The following is a 17,298-nucleotide window of genomic DNA, read 5'->3' as shown; positions in this document are numbered from 1 at the left end:
CTGTGATTCTGACCTTTTGCCCTTAGCAATTTGGACACAAGCAAAAATAAAATGTGTCTGATTCAAACAAAATCAGAATTTAAAGAAAATTCAGAGCCATATCAGAAAATGAGTTAGGAAGCACAACTATGTTATTGATTAAACACTTATACACTTGATTTTAATCATACACCTCATCAAGTGATTATTTATAAATGCAGCTTTTGTCCATGATAATCTCAGTTCTGGAAATGGTTTATGCTGATTGAGTCACAACTTTTTAGGGTGATACTTTGTTTTAGTGTAGGTGAGAATACAAAATTACCTTCATTACAGAGGCTGTTGGAAGTTGCTTGGGAGAAATAGGTCCCATGGATTTTTCCACCATAGCTCTTCAGTATGCTGAAAATGCACTGGATTCTAAAGCAGTGGACTTGCTTGAAGATAGAAAGCTTCAGTGGGTCTTCATAATGTTAACACAAATAAATACTGCTTTAACAGATAATTGGTGAGTATATTTATTTATTGTGCTTATTTAGTTCAAAGTTTTACAGGGGCCTTTCAGCTGTATATTGTTTGCATCTGCAAATGCATTTGGGTTGTGCCTGTTGGTACCCAATCATGTGCTTCCTCAAGGCTCACATAACTTAGTCAAGCAAGAAATTGTCTAGTAAAGATTCTTTAGTTAGAATCTCTTCTGTGCACAAGAGTTTAGTAATGTTGGAGTGTAAACACTGAGGCTTTGTTTTAAAGCAAAATAAGGGATGACATATCCTATTCACAAACTTTTTCTCATTAGACACGTGTTGCTAGATTATGGAATTCTTTGACTTGCATACTTACAAAGGTGGCTTTGAAAGTAAAACAGCTAAAAAAATTATTAATCATAATATTTTCTATGTTATTCTTTCAGCATTGATGTTAGATCTGCTGCTGTTTCTTGTTTGAAAAACATATTAGCCACCAATTCTGGCAGTGAATTTTGGGAAGTTTATAAAAATAAAGGTGATCCCATGTTAATCTATCTACAGCCTTTCAGAATGTCCAAGAAGAAGGTACTTCTTTTGATACACCTTATGTATATGATATAATAGTAGAGAAAGCATAGAAATAAGTATAAAAGAAAGCAAATGTGAATATTTTTTTAAATGGATTTTATTGAATGCAAGGCCTGGTCTTTTAATCTGTCTGATTGCAAATGCTGCTGCTTTTGTACACCTCCTGTTTTTCATTTCTATTTTAGCATTTGGGGTTACTTTATGTAGGAAATTACCAATTTGATGTTAGAAAACTGCATGCTTTCATTACTAGACAGACATTTTCTGATTACCTACTTTGTAATCTAATACATTCTTTCTCAGGATTCAATTGTTTGACACAAAAGCTTGGTGGGAAGTAGGTCAGAAAAAAGGTTGTGTTATTGTAGTTGTGTAAATGTAGCATCTAATATGGCTTTGGTGTTACCATTAACGTTTTATGATCATTAAGTTTTATTTCAGATTTTCTTGTGTAATTTTATATTTGCATGAGCAAAGTTGATCAATGGATTCATGCACAGTCCATATTTAATATGTTTTAACCTCTGCAGATTGCAGAATTTCTTTTTAAATGATGCATTTATTTATATTTGCAGTTTATATTTTTTCCTTCTAGGTTTTGGCAGTGCCAGCTAACGATTCAGAGGCTTCTTCAGAATCTTTGGATGACACAAACCTGTGGATTCCTCTGGGAGAAAGTCATGAAACCTGGATCAAGAACTTAACCCGTTCAATACTGGACAGTGGAGGCGTACAAAATGAAGTTCTCCAGTTAATGAAGCCACTGTGTGAGGTGAGCTGAGTGATACACAGACCTTTGTGGGCAATGATGCACAAAATTATGTGATTACTCAGCTGGATATCAAATAGTAATTTCTATTATGTTGCTACTTTTGTTTAACAGTAAATTGGATGCTATATGGTCTGATACTGCAGATACTCATTAAATACGTTCTTGAGATACAGTACTTGGGAGAGAATTGTAATCAGATCACCTCTACATGATTATAATAACTAAAGGGTAGTATAATCCTATAGAGGGTTGCACATTTTTGTACACTTCCTATTCTTTCTTCAGCATTTTGTGTTTGTTCTGAATAGTTTTCAGTCTTGTGTCTGAATCAATACATTTCAGTTTTCAGTAAGAAAGTATAACAGCCATTAGGCTCTTGAGTTTGGTTATAACCTGAGAAAAATGGCCTTATGGTTCCTTTACTTACCAACTGCTGTGCATAATTATACTCTAGGTGAAAACAGACTTGAGTCAAACTTTGCTTCCATACCTGATTCATGATATCCTTCTTCATGATTCAAACGAATCTTGGCGAAATATTTTGTCGGTTCACGTACGGAAGTTTTTTACTGCCTGTTGCAGATTTGCCTCATCTAGTAGATCTGCTACACCACCAAATTCTGACTCAGGTAATGTCGCAATATTTATTTTTTTTTCATCTGAAAGAAGAATTCTAGTCTTGAAACAGTTACCGTCTTCTGACTTCAAATACCTGATGTACGCTTGTGGGCAGACAGAATTCTAAAAACTTTTGTCCAATTATTTGATCAGTAGAGATATATGGGATTTTGAAGCTTTTTCATTGGCAGGACTCAAGTTGTTTCTTCTCTATAGCTCCTTTCCTTATTCTCAGTTGAGTAATGTTTATTACTTGCTGAATTCAGATGTGATAAACTGCTAGATTAAAACTTGAACTGTGTCTTAAAATCACTAGGCAGCAGTTAAATTTCTGCCTTCCTCAAAAAAATATGAATAAAGGCAATTTTCCCTTAGATTTTCCTCTTAGGTAAAAGTTAACTCTTGCTTGAACATCTACCTGGTGTTGCTGTAACAATGCATTATAGAAGCCTTTTCCATTCCAGCAGAATGAAAGGAAGCTGTAATCCAAAAGAACTGTAGCTGAGTTTGAGTAAGGCAGTAAGTTCCAATTGAAAGAAAGTACTATTTTGGTAGATTGAAATAGACTGAGATTTATTGGTCTTTCTTTTAGCCTGGGAATGTAACTTTGAATTGCTTTGTCTTACTGTAATGTACCTTCTAATCAAGCTGGTGACTGTCCTTTCAAATTAGATTGTGTTTGCAGTGAGCAGAAATCTGTCTGAAAAGATCTCCATTATTAGACTGTGGGAATGATCTAATATGACTTAACTGATTTTCAGGCTCTGAAGTCATGTATTTCTCTTAGCTGAGCCTGGCCCTTACTTGACACAAACACAGTAATTTCATGTTAACGTTCTTTTTTTGTTCAGTAGCTACTCTGCCATGTCTTTCAACTTCCTCCTTCATTAAGGAAATGAATCTGTACAATGTATTTATAGGCAAGTCACACAAGCGTCAGGTTGCTGGAGAGGTGAAGGGAAGGCTTCAGTTTACACTAAGATTTCTGTAAATGAGCTTAATAATAGTGTATATATTTAAAGGTTTTTTTAAAGATTCTGCCTAGCATGGCCATAAAGACTAGATCAGTATCCTTGCACGTTTTTGAAGACAGGCAACAAATTTTTATAAACTTCCAGTTAGTTCAGGGACAGGAGTGAAAAAAATGATAGAGGTCTCTTCAAATGTGATTCTGTGCAAATAATTTTAATGAGACAATAAAAGCATTGTAAAGGACACTTCTGAAACAAGTTCATTATTTTCTCACTTTTGAAATATATATCCTAGAGCAAGAAACCCATGTTCTTAGAAGTTTGGATAAAGTATCTCGACGAACCATGCTTGCTGTTGTTGATTACTTAAGGAGGCAAAAAAGGTGACTTATGGCTTTCCAAAATATTGCTCAGCTTTAATTATGTCTTAAGATCTGTTGATGGTCTAGATTAAGAAAGAAAAATCTGATAAAGAACACCTTTCTTAAAAGAATACAGATTTAGTAATGAGCTTGTATTTGTTATGGAATAAACTGGCTAGCCTTAAACAGCATTAACTGTGCTGAAAGAGTTTTCTGAGAACGTTTGGTATGATAAACTTCTTGTGATATCAAGTTAGTATTCGGAGACTAAGGTAATGTTAGCCTTTGGGAAATTTTATAGCTGAGCTGTATTTATTTTGTTTAATCTTAGAAGGCCTCTTGCAATAGTGTTCAAGTCTTTTTTTTAAATCAGGTCTGTTTCAGGTACAGTTTTTGATGACAGCTTCTGGCTAGATCTGAACTATCTTGAAGTTGCTGTAGCAGCACAGTCTTGTGCTGCTCACTTCACAGCCCTGCTCTATGCAGAAATCTATGCAGACAAGATAAATATAGACAAACAGCAAGAAAGGTAAGCCTTGAGAAAGGCAGTTTCTTGAAATGTCTAGTAAAATTGATCACATTTTGTGTGTTCCAGTATTGTTTTATTACATGAAAAGTCACTGAAGCTTTAAAACAGGCTTTTGTACTGACATTTAAAATATCTCTGCCAGTCCTTTGAAGTGATCCCAACCTTGCAAGTTTGCTAGATGTGGCACACTCAAAATCATTGTAATTGTAATTACTAAGCAGGAAGTGTTTGTGTGTTCTGGAGGAAGTTGGCTAAAGCTGATACTTTATTTAATCTTACTTTTTAAATGGAGCACTTTTCAGGTTTTCTTTCTAGTAATAGTGTACCAGTGGTTAAATTATGTCCAGAAGTGAAGCAAGAGGAGAAAGAAACTACAGAACTATGTCCAGAATTATATAGTTTTAACTTCATTCATAATTTCTAGTGTAGAACTGATCCTCTACTGATCCATGTAGAGGGAGCTTTCTTACATAATGCACAATTATCTTTGGCTTCTGCTATAGCAAGATCCAAATATGGAACTAATTTACTAGCTTGGTTCTGCCCGCAAATAACTCCAAGTCAGAGAACATGTAATGAAAATATGGTTTTAAGGGTTTCTATGGTTGTTTTTACTCTTTGACAGAAGAGAGCATTCTTGCTTCAGGCAATCACAAAAGCAAATTACCAATACAAATTATGTACTTCCCAAAAAGAAAAAACAAAACAAAAAAAACAACCAACCAAGCAAAAAAAAAAAAACCACACCCTTGCTGCTGAAATTCTTTGATGTTGATCTCAATTCAGTTGATCTATTTTCCTATTCTGGTAAGAGCTGTTTTGAATAACCTGGAAAGATAAGATAAGTGGTCTTGCATTTGGTATACATGCCTTAATTCTGACATGTTCTTTTATTATTTCTTTAATTCTTTGTATGAAATTTATCTTTACCAGTTCAAACATTTCTTGTAGGTCTTCTTTTAAAGCAGCTAAAAGTTTGACATTTGAAGAAGACAGTGAAAAATCAACTATTGCTATTTTAAATGAAAAAAGTAAAGAAACTGGCATAAGTTTACAGGTATGTGTGTGTGCTTAATAATCTTTGAACCTTTTTCTATAAATAAAGTTAGTAGTAAGTCTCATCTGAGCTAACAGCTGGTCTAGTTGAACTTGAAAAACTGTGTTTGAAAATTCTGCCTGTTCTCAGAGTGAACTCAATGGCCTTGACAGGCATGTTAAATGCAGTGTGTGTTCACATGAAACACTCACAAATTGGTGAGTGCCACAAAGATGGCAAATTTTCAATGACAGCAAAGCAGACTTCATTCCCCAAAAGAGCTGACCTTATGATGGTAAGCAGGGGATTTTTGTTTTGTCGTAGAGAAATGCTAATTAAAAATCAATGAGCTGGTGTAGCAAGTTGTAGTAACGGCAGAAATATAATCTCATACAAATCTTACTTAATAAAATCCTAGTTGAGGATACTTCTTTCCTTAGTTCATTACTCTAGAGCTTTAACTAGTTTCAAACTTTGCTATGGTAGAAACTTCTCTTTCAGTGATGATATTACTGAGATATTGCATAAAAAGAAAATTAAGCAATGGTAACAACATATTACATGGAAGGGACCTGTGTTTATGAATGTACATGGTATGTATAAAGTTCACAAAACCTACTTTCAAGAAAGGTAACTGTTTATTTTATGGTGTACATTTTAGGACCTTCTCATGGACATATACAAAAGTATTGGAGAGCCTGACAGTCTCTATGGTTGTGGTGGAGGAAGAATGTTACAGCCGTTAGCACGGTATAATTTGTTAATGATCTTATATTCCTTGAAGTCACTGGTTTCATTTCTCAGTAAGGAACTTAAATTTAAAATCTTAACTTACAATAGGATAAGAACATATGAGCATGAAGCAGTATGGGATAAAGCTCTTCTAACGTACGACCTTGAGGCAACCCTCTCTCCATCTACTCGCCAAGCAGGGATAATAGAGGTAATTTTGTTTTTTAATAGGAAATGAATGTAGGAATTGATATCCACTGTACTCGGTCATTCATACTAAAAACAAGGTTGTTTTAGGACTTAAAGAGACCTCCTTGGTGATCAAGATTCTCTGTCTTTATAGGTAGCCAAACTATATAATGTAAGACAAATCAGTATTTATTCTGAAAACACCCACACTTATTGTCCTTTTGTCACTTACCCATAATCTCTGTCTTGGATCATGAACTTTGTGAAACATTTCAAAATGTTTTTTATTTTATTTTATACAAATTTTGGGCAGCTCCTAAAATGATGGAATATAAACAGTAATTGGTTACTTTTTCCATCTGATTCTTTAAACCTCTACATCTTATTGAAAATTGTATTTTGTATGAAATCAATAAATGGAATTGATGTTGTCTTGATGACTTAAAATATATTGCTTTTTTTGTCCTAAAAATGTTTGCACTACTTCTGTAGTAACAGGAGTATGTCAGCATTACGCTTCATTTAATTTTCCTGTGTTATTTTCTGACTATTTAGTATCACTATTAAACTTCCACAGTGTTAGCCAATTCATATTGGCTAAGCATATAATGTGGATAAGTGATCACAGTTATGACATCATCATGGCCTTCAAGTGGATAGGAATTAAATAGTTGTAGGAAACGTCTTCCCCAGGAAAAAACAGTAAAGTGAATTTTGGCTTTCTACCCAGGAATAATGGAATGGAGGAGTGTGAGCAGATGGTTTATTTCAAACACATCATGAAAATTTTATTTCAAAGAATGCCAGTGACAGTAGTAATAAACCATTTTTCCAAGTTTGCAGATGTTGATAATGTGATTAATAGCTATCTGATTAAAAGCTTTTTGTGCTGAGTTGAGAAATATTTATGGTTCTGCCTTACCAGTAAAGGTTTCTTTGTTACCAAAAGTAAAACAAATCCTTTTAAAAAAAAACAATTCATATTGTCAAAGGAGGAAAAGCAAAGTTCATTAACTTTGTTAATTGCAGGCTTTGCAGAATTTTGGGCTTTGCCACACTCTTTCCATGTATTTAAAAGGACTGGAACATGAGAACACTGAGTGGTGTGCAGAACTACAGGAAATACGCTACCAGGCAGCATGGAGGAACATGCAGTGGGACAGCATCTCATCTGTCAAGTAAACCAACTTATTTTTTCAGTTTCTTGACTGAAAACACAGTGGTTTCAGTTCCAAGCAAGAAGACGTTAGAATATAATTTCTGTGATGAAGGTCACCTACTTTATTTTAATCATTGAACTAAAATGCCATCGTTTTCACTTAGATTTATTTTGTATGTACTTCGCTTTATATAATCTTCAGTTACTTCCTATTTGTTCATATGTTTTAACATTCTTCCTAAGTGAAATTTTATATTTTTACTCAGAGAGCAGATGTCTTAATTGTGTGAGAGAAATATGCACTTTTAATTTTTATTTTTTTTTTAGTTTGTAAACAGGTGGGAAAGATACTAATCACTAAACCTTGAAATGTTATCAGGAAGTAAATAAGAAAGCAAATGTTGCTTCATGGCTACTTGATTGTAAGGAGCAATCCCTCCCTTCGTGCCATGAAGGATAATTGCATCCTGGCTTGTATCAGAAATAGTGTGACCAGTAAAACCAGGGAAGTGATTGTCCTTTTCATAGAATCATAGAGTCACAGAATGGTCTGGATTGAAAAGGACCACAATGATCATTGAGTTTCAATCCCCCTGCTATGTGCAGGGTCACCAACCACCAGACCAGGCTGCCCAGAGCCACATCCAGCCTGGCCTTGAATGCCTCCAGGGATGGGGCATCCACAGCCTCCTTGGGCAACCTGTTCCAGTGCGTCACCACTCTCTGTGTGAAAAACTTCCTCCTAATATCTAACCTAAACTTCCCCTGTCTCAGTTTAAAACCATTCCCCCTTGTCCCATCACTATCCACCCTTGTAAACAGCTGTTTCCCCTCCTGTTTATATGCTCCCTTCAAGTACTGGAAGGCCACAGTGAGATCTCCCTGGAGCCTTCTCTTCTCCAAGCTAAACAAGCCCAGTTCCCTCAGTCTTTCCTTATAAGAGAGGTGCTCCAGCCCTCTGATCATCTTAGTGGCCCTCCTCTGGACCCATGACCTACTCAACCTTGGTGTGACCACACCTCAAGTACTGTGTTCACTTTTGGACCTGTTGCTGCAAGAAAGATTTTAGTTGTTGGAGAGTGTTGAAAGAGGGGCAGTGAAACTGTGAAGAATCTAGAGAACAAGTCTTATGAGAAACAGCTGAGGAAATTGGGATTATTTAGCCTAGAGCAAGAGAGGTTCAGGGAGGTGGATCTTCAGGTGCATTAGTTCCTTCATCATCTTAGTGGCCCTTTGTTTGTTGGACTTCTTCCATTATGTCCATGTTTCCCTTGCATTGAGTGGCCCACAATTGGACACAGTACTCCAGGTGCAGCCACCAACACTGAATTGAGAAGGATCACTGTGCTCGACCTGCTGGTGATACTTTTGCTTAATACAGTGGAGAATACCACTGTTCTTCTCAATAGCAAGGACACGTCATTGCCTCATGTTCAGCTTGGTGTGCACCAAGATCCCCAGGCCCTTTCCTGCAGAGCTGCTTTCCAGCTCAGCATCCTCCAGTGTGTCCTGGTACCTTGGGTTGTTGTCTACAGGAGCAGGACTCTGTACTTCTCCTTGTTGAACTTCATACAGTTTTTGTCAGCTCACCTCTGCAGTCTTTCACTCTGGTTGGCTGTGCAGCCCTTTGGTTAATCAGGCATTCCCAGCTTTGTATAGTACTGTGAATATAATATGAACAGCTTTTTCTTTGAAATTGATAAGGTTACATTATAATTTTTTGGAATGTGAAACAGCAGTTCATTCAGCCACAGAGAGTGTTCTCATAAAATATTCATCATAGAGATGAAGTTGACTCCTTTACGGAGATTTCCCCCTAATTTTATGTTATTTTTGTTTTGTTTTTTTAAGGAATGAGACAGGTGGATCAGGGTACCACAAATCATTGTATGATGCTCTTCAGTCTTTACGAGATAAAGAATTTTCTACCTTTTATGACACTCTTAAGGTTGCCAGGTAAAAACAAAGCAAAAAAAAAAAACCAACTGTTGTGTCAACATTCTGCTGTTAAAGAAGGAGATGGAGAGAGTATATGTGCATGTGTGTGTGTGTGCATGTGTGTTTGTTTGTAGTCACAAGTTCTTTATAAAAACTATTACAGAGTTTTGTGGGTTTAAATTAATACTCATTCAATATTCATTCATAGAGTAAAATTAGCTCTTCTGGAATATAAATTAACTTCTGTGTTTTTTAACTTGTGCATATGTAATTAGAGATATTTTTCCAGTAGTATGCATCCCTTACTTAGCAGTCCTCTTAAATAGATTTAGATTCTGACTTTTTTTTTTTCATGTCAGCTATTACATATGCTTTGTTTATGTTTATCATATTTTCATTTGTTATCAAACTTCTTTTTTCTTAACTTTAGCGGTACTACAAAATTATATTTGCTGTTTAATTTCTGTTCACTGCATGGAAATTATGTCATGGTTATTTGGAATTTTTTGTAGATATTGAAAACTATTACCAATTAAAAAAAAAAATTGCTATTTCTCTGTTACATCCACAGGGTGAATGAAGTGGAAGAGCTGTGCAAAGGCAGTCTCGAGTCTGTGTATACATTATATCCAAGTCTTTGCAGATTACAGCTCATTGGAGAGCTGGAAAATATAGGTCTGCTATTTTCCAGGTATCTTTAGAGCATTGTTTTGTACTGCTTTTTCAGTTCTCTGAATTTTGATAATTAGATCTAGTACACAACTAAGATAACCTTACCAAATTTTATTCCTAAACTTTTCACACTCCACCTTAAAAAGTTATGGATGTTTAGCTTTAGAATGGGAGCACAAATACAGATACTTTCTGTTTCCAGACCGAAATTATTTGTGCTCTAGTTTTAACTGTTTGGTACTGTGCCAATATTATATTTTAATCTGTTTTCTTTCCTTTGTTTTGAGTTCCCCGGTGCACCTCAGGGCAGCAGCCATGCCTCCTAGCTTCTGGTCTGCTGAAATAACTGAGTATTCTCTCTCTGTGGTTCTATTGAAAATTGCTTCAATTTGAAACGCTTTTGTCATGAACCAGTATTGCCATCAGCTTTCCAGATAAATACTTAACAGTGCTTTTTAATAGGGCCATTAATAGCACACTATTTTCACCGTAGTTGTATCAGTTTGGTTGTTTACAGTCATTCTACTGTGATTTAGTGCGTCAGGATTACTAAGAACCTTTGTATTTACACTTAATGAACTTAAAAAAATCATAAATATACAATGAAAACCTATACAGCTGCAATACCACAGAATTCAATTTTTTTTCTCACTTTAATCTTATGTGACCTGTAGAGCAAAAATGGGAGTTCTTCAAGTAGTCCATTAACTGTGTGCATGTGATTCCCTTTGCTGATGGTTTTCAAAACAACTGAATCAACATTGTTTACAGTGAGGTTCTCTGGGCTCTTTCATGGTTTTGAACTGTAGATTGTGAACTGCCTCTCTAGTTTACTGTTGTTACTCATCTTGCATTTCACAAATATTTAGAATAAGAATTAATAATAGGTCTTTTCCATTTTGGTAACGACCACAGACCTGCTACAACCCAACAACTGAATGATATTTATTTGAAGTGGCAGAGTCAATCCCAGCTTCTTGAGGACAGTGACTTCAGTTTCCAGGAACCTGTCATGGCTCTGCGCACTGTAATTTTGGAGATCTTGCTTGAAAAGGAGAATGAAAGTGCCAAAAGAGAATGTATTAAAGACATTCTCACCAAACATCTCGTGGAGCTCTCTAAATTGGCAAGAACTGCTAATAATACCCAGGTAACAAACTCCAGGAAAAGTTAGTGATGGATGTGCAGTTTTTCAGTTTGTAAAATAACTTGATTTTTCAACAGCACTAAATTGTATTCTAACTTTTTTTCAATGAATTGACTTTTTGGAGGCTTAAAATATGTAGAACTTATTCAGTGTATTTATTGGCATAATTTTCTAACTTTTGCTCACAGCCATAAGCCAGTTGCTGATGAAGATAATATTAAAATGAAATTTTTATCAAAGAATTCTCCTATGACTCTATTACTTTTCCTTTGTAGAGTTTTCTATATCCATTTTTCACTTGCACAATATTGTTCTGGTTTTCCACATTAAGACTGCCGAAAGAACTCTATTGCTTCTGTTTCTACAGTGTTATCTTTGAGAATTTATATCCTGGCAGCACCATTGTACTTTGTGAAATATCTCTGTGAATGGCTTAATGGGATCTGCAGTAATGGTGGTTTCTGCAGCTGCTCATGCTGAAAACTCTGGCTCATTCTAGCTAATGCATCTGGAATAATGCGTGTGGCAGGGGGGTTGGAGATTCATGATCCTTGAGGTCCCTTCCAACCCTGGCAATTCTGTGATTCTGTAGTAGTAACTCAGTCATAACTTATAGAGCATCCCTATCTTTGAATGTAGGAAATTTCTGTAGGAAATAGTTCCAGCTAAATATATAACCTGTGAAGATGATTTACTAGTATGGGGAAGTACATTAAAACCTGCTTTCAGAACGCTTCTTGCTCTTTCAGTGAATAATGATTTAATTAGTAGAAGTCTTTGTTTCATAAAATAGAGCTGTTTACCCAGTGCCTCTAGAATTGTTTGGGAAATTACCCTCTTAATGTTTTTTAAAATCTTTTGCCTACCCAGCTACTAACAGTATGCTGAGGAGTATCCTGTATGAGCCTAAATAGGAGTTCATGTTTTTTACTTTGATTTTTAGTTATAGAAAAAAAAAAATTAAAATTGAGATGTTATATCTGGAGAGGTTTAAAAGGTTCTGACATACTGAGCCAATGTGTTTCTGAAAACACTGTCATTCCAATCTTTTCAGTGCTGTAGGTTATGTGTAAGTTTGGGGACATACTTTTGGGCTTTTCAAACTATGTGACGTTTAAAAGGTTCACGTTAATATTTCATGTTGGGGTTTGTGAAGTTCAATTCTTTATTCTCTTTTTGTTGCAAATTGGGATTTTGTTCAAGTCTGTGGAAAGATTGCTTCATCTCTTTCATCAAAATATATGCTTAGCATTAGATAGACAGAATATGTTGCACATACAGAACAAATTAAGATGAAGTGTAGAAACAAAACTTGTTATAAGATCCATGTATTTGACTTAAAGAATTGTTGGTTAACTGTTTTTTTCCCCAGCTTCCAGAAAGAGCTATGTTTCAGATCAAACAACACAACCCCACGCAATATGGAATTTCTGAATGGCAGCTAGAAGAAGCTCAGGTTTTCTGGGCTAAAAAGGAAGAGAGCCTAGCACTGAATATTCTGAAAGAGTTGATAAAAAAATTAGATGCAAATTGGTTTCAGGTACGTGTTATATAATGTGAGATCTCATGGAAATTAACTTATTTAAAATCGTATCTGTGGTTTTCTCTTAGATGGCCTTTTAATTTTATTCTGCAATATTATAAAATGTTCTTTTCAGTCTCAGGATGTGTGAAAGCAAAAAAAAAAAATCTGTACTAGCAAACCGTAACAAGGGATTTCAAAGGGAATCCATAGGAGTGGCAAGTGTCAGAATTCATAATTCAACTTCCAGTGCCACCACTGTGAGATTTTTAGCTATTTAAATTCAGATATCAATTAATCAATATCAATTTCCCTTGATTAAAGCAAATTAACATGTTTTATACAATGCTGTCTGGTAGAAGTATATCTTCTTGTTCTGTGCCAGTTATTTAAATGGAATAATGTCCAAGCAGAACTATTTAAGTATATGTAAGTATATTATGTTGGGTATACTGTACATCTTTTGTTACAGGATAAAGATTTTATCCTTTGTTTTATCCTTTGTCCTTATTGTGTGGGTATGTATACAGTCTGTGATACTCATCAGCTTTTTACAGTCAGTGTTGTCACCTCAGTCATGTGGTCTTTAATATGTATCCTGTACTAGAAGTATTTTGGAAACTTGTCCTGCTGTAGAATTAAAGCTGAGCTTCCATTCTGCAGGGAAGTCCATTGGAAATCTGCTCCATCATCTTTTCAGAGTGCTTTTTAACCAAGTTTCCATACATATGTCTGCCTGAAAAATAGAATGATCACATATAGTTATCACAATACCTGATCCTTCCTGCACAGTGCTCATTCAAATTAAATGGGTGTATTAGAAATAACTGTCCTGGAAAGAGTTCTGAATTTATTTTATTTTTGTTCATTTTTGTTATGATTTTATTGTGCTTTTCATTGTTCAATTTGTCAGATATTTTGAAGTATGTACTGTTCTTATGTGATTTAAATTACTGACCACTATGTATGTGGAGAGTAAATGATAGTGTAGATGCATTGCATGTAATAGACCTAAGTGACTGAATTATGTTTAGAGGAGTTAAAAGCTTTATAAATTGCCTACCTAATATGTCAGTGTTTTTTTCATTTGATGCCTTGTTTTCTTCTTTTTTTTTTCTCCCCAAATTTGCTTTCGTAAAGGTGGAGAATGATCCTCACCTGAAATTGATGTATACAGAGTGTCTGAGGCTGTGTGGAACCTGGTTAGCAGAAACATGTTTGGAAAACCCTACAGTCATCATGCAGAAATACTTAGAGAAGGTGAGGTGAAATGCTCAGTCTTTGGGATAATGCTGTTGTAAAGTATTTTGTTAGAATGTCAAGTACATTTTACAATTCAGCCTTTATGTTTGAGGGTCAAGAATACAGTTTCTTAGTTTAAAAAAAAACAACTTCATAGGTTCAGATAGCATTATGTAACATTGTAATCATATGAAGTATTTACAGTATGGTTTTTAGAATTTACAGTGAAATATCTATTAATTCTGGCTTAGAAGTAATAATGACTTACAATGTTTTTCCTTCCACCTCATTCCCATCTTTTCACCTTCAGGACAGACCATTAACTTGGTCATATGTACTGTATGGGGATTGTGTTTGTAGCAGTTTCATCCCAGGTGCTGGAAAATCTTGCACTAATGCTTCAAAGTACAGACATTTAAAAAAAATCTTAGCCACAACAGAAATGTTTTTGTTAATATGTCTAATTGCCCACATTTCTTTGTTTCTAATCTGTGAAAACTGTACATAGCTGCTTTTCTCTTTCACTTTCTACATTGTTTCATCACTCTGCTAATTTGTATCAGTGACTTTCACATACAATTCCTTTCTCTTTTTGCACTTTTTGACTATTTTCTATTTTTTCTTACCATGTTTTGATACAAGGTTGTAAAACTTCATGCCTAGTTACTCTAAAAATAGGTTGTATTACAAAAGTAGCCTGATAGATTTTATTTTGTATTATTATACATCGGAGGCATCCTTAACTAACACAATTAGTTCAGACAAGCAAGTAGCCCTGCTTGAACCCTGCTTGAAGAATTTGGACCTCCAGGAGTCCCTTCCATTCTGTTATAGTAGTTTGGTCAGGTATTGTGCAGCAGTCAACTATCAGCCTTACCATTACTGTAACTTCACTTTTAGGCTGTGGAAATTGCTGGAAGCCACCGTGGAGACAACAGCAATGAACTGAAGAAAGGAAAGACAAAGGCTTTCTTGTCTTTGGCTCGTTTCTCTGATAATCAGTACCAGCGAATTGAGAATTACATGAAATCCTCAGAGTTTGAAAATAAGCAGGCATTACTGAAGAAGGCCAAGGAAGAAGTTGGCCTCCTGAGGGAGCGTAGAGTTCAGACCAATAGGTGAGCATTCAAACTGAGAGGTGGTTACTACAGAGCCATTCAAGGTTTCATCTTTACTAATTCTCTATCTGTCTGGGCAAGTGGTACAGCATGGCTGTTATCTCTACTGCAGTGGCTGAATCTGTAATCCTCATTACCTGTAGTTACTGAACTGGGCTTGGACATTGTCTAGGAAAGTTCTAGTTGATGTGGGCCAAAACTAAGCCAAGGAGCTTTGCAACAGTTAAAAAGTACGAATGATCATGAGCCAGAATTCGTATTTATTCCCCATCTGACAGTAAAAATAAGTGAATTTGACTTTTCTTTTCTATTAAACATTTGGTTTAGAATTCATCTTAATGTAGAATTATTAAAACAATTAGTGAGAGCTGTTGCAGCAGGTGGTGAAATCTGAACTTCAACAGTTGGAAAGTGAAGTTCTTACACAAATGATTTGTACTGGATATTCACATTTATACCAAGATTGAGATTAAATCATTAGAAAGAAAAAAGACACTAAGTGTTTACTTAGAGTGATGGGTTTGTTTGGACGTGCACCAAAGGAATAGCTTCCACCATTTCATTTCACAGATGTTTATTTTATTGTGCTTGTACATATGAAACAAGTTAAAAAAATGAAATTGGTAAGCAGCAGAACTAGGGACAGCCCAATCAGTTCATTGAGAAATAATTTCTTGTTTAAAAATAATGTTTCTTCACATAGATACACCGTGAAGGTTCAGCGAGAGCTTGAGCTGGATGAATGTGCCATCCATGCCCTAACTGAGGATCGCCAGCGTTTCTTGTGTAAAGCAGTGGAGAACTACATCAGCTGTTTGCTCAGTGGAGAGGAACATGATATGTGGATCTTCCGACTCTGCTCCCTATGGCTTGAAAATTCTGGAGTTGACAGAGTCAATGAAATGATGAAGGTACGTCTCCTGCTGTTTTTCCTGATTATGCTTTTACATTCATTATCCATCTTTCTTCTGCTCCTGCTTCTAGAAGATGAATTGTACTGTGCTGTATGCTTTTCTTTGTATTTCCTTAACTTGTTCATCAAAACCTGCTTTTTCTGGTCATTATTGCTCATCAGTGAGTTGCTTATCAGTGACAGCTGTCATTCTCACTGCATTTTAATTTTATTTCAATTAATGAAGCATTTTAATTTGACGTGTCTGTAGGATGAAATGTATTCATGATCCTTCACTGTTTCCAGTGTTGCTCTTTACATACCTTGTATGCAACTAATGTCTTTCTTCATCATCTGTGAGTATGTTGTTCTAGAGATATGTATTATACACACCTCTGGGTGAAAGGATATTCTTTTAGGCTATCTTTAAAACACAGTAACCAAGGACTATTAAGGCTTTCATTCTCTGCTTGGTTCTATAATTTCTGCAGTGATGCAGGATGTCTTTTCATTCTTACATGAATGATCTGAATTTGTAACAGAGATCTATGGAATTTGTTGCTTCATTTTGTCTTATAATTAACTTTGGAGAATAGTAAGTTTTTCTCTAATTGTACTTTTAACACCCAGTTATTTGTTGTCTTAAGCTAGATTGTAAGTTGTTGGGTTTTTTTTAATTAGTGAATCTAGATTTGAGGGTATTCTGAATTAATTTGTCTAAGCTCTGCTCTAATAGAACAGCAAGAACTGTTTGTCAGCAAGGCCTAGGAACATGAACCAAGGTGCTGTGATACTCTCTGGATTGCCATTTGATCACACAGCAATAATTACTCTGTTTAAATATAACAAATAAAACCAAGATGTCTCCCCCTTCCCTGGTATTTTATGATTACAATACTTTTTGGTGTTTAATGCAACTATGTAACTGAATTTTCTCCACTACAGAAAAATGCAGAGAAAATCCCTTCTTACAAGTTTTTGCCTCTGATGTACCAGCTGGCTGCTCGAATGGGAACCAAGATGATGGGTGGTCTAGGATTTCATGAAGTTCTGAATAATGTAATTCATCATTCTTGTTTCTGAAGATATTTTGAGAGGTGTAGTGGTGCATTCTCCTAAACAATATGCATCTTCCTTTGTGCAGTCGTAGCCCAATGAGTTATGGACATGATAAGTGCTGATTGAAATGAGTGATGCAAACTCAGCATGGGGGGGGATCTAGGAGGGAGAATATTAGGGATTTTTACATTGTTACATCGTTGGTTTTGTTGTTGTATAAACCAACATATAGTCCTATGCAGATATAGAAATGCATTATGAATGTATTACCATTGTGGAGGTAATGTCTAAGTGATTCCTATT

General features: G+C 35.4%; 1 protein-coding gene across 3 annotated transcripts in view; it reads left to right on the top strand.

The window, feature by feature from the left end:
- ATM (ATM serine/threonine kinase) overlaps window positions 1-17,298 on the top strand; it is a 59,269-nt gene that overhangs the window by 32,003 nt on the left and 9,968 nt on the right. For all 3 annotated transcript variants that reach the window (XM_090133889.1, XM_031606206.2, XM_090133888.1), the window contains exons 34-51: window positions 316-487; window positions 893-1,034; window positions 1,633-1,809; window positions 2,264-2,438; window positions 3,694-3,781; window positions 4,134-4,289; window positions 5,241-5,346; window positions 5,987-6,075; window positions 6,166-6,268; window positions 7,276-7,424; window positions 9,257-9,361; window positions 9,915-10,034; window positions 10,931-11,165; window positions 12,535-12,702; window positions 13,825-13,944; window positions 14,827-15,044; window positions 15,748-15,955; window positions 16,882-16,995. In XM_090133889.1, coding sequence (XP_089990015.1) covers window positions 316-487; window positions 893-1,034; window positions 1,633-1,809; window positions 2,264-2,438; window positions 3,694-3,781; window positions 4,134-4,289; window positions 5,241-5,346; window positions 5,987-6,075; window positions 6,166-6,268; window positions 7,276-7,424; window positions 9,257-9,361; window positions 9,915-10,034; window positions 10,931-11,165; window positions 12,535-12,702; window positions 13,825-13,944; window positions 14,827-15,044; window positions 15,748-15,955; window positions 16,882-16,995 — 2,645 coding nt within the window. The remainder of the gene's footprint in view (window positions 1-315; window positions 488-892; window positions 1,035-1,632; window positions 1,810-2,263; window positions 2,439-3,693; window positions 3,782-4,133; window positions 4,290-5,240; window positions 5,347-5,986; window positions 6,076-6,165; window positions 6,269-7,275; window positions 7,425-9,256; window positions 9,362-9,914; window positions 10,035-10,930; window positions 11,166-12,534; window positions 12,703-13,824; window positions 13,945-14,826; window positions 15,045-15,747; window positions 15,956-16,881; window positions 16,996-17,298) is intronic.

The sequence above is a fragment of the Phasianus colchicus genome, chromosome 1, assembly GCF_987193195.1.
Source record: "Phasianus colchicus chromosome 1, bPhaCol1.hap1.1, whole genome shotgun sequence".
Taxonomy (NCBI): domain Eukaryota; kingdom Metazoa; phylum Chordata; class Aves; order Galliformes; family Phasianidae; genus Phasianus; species Phasianus colchicus.
Note: the sequence above shows the minus strand (reverse complement) of the source record. Positions and strands in the feature narration are given on the sequence as shown.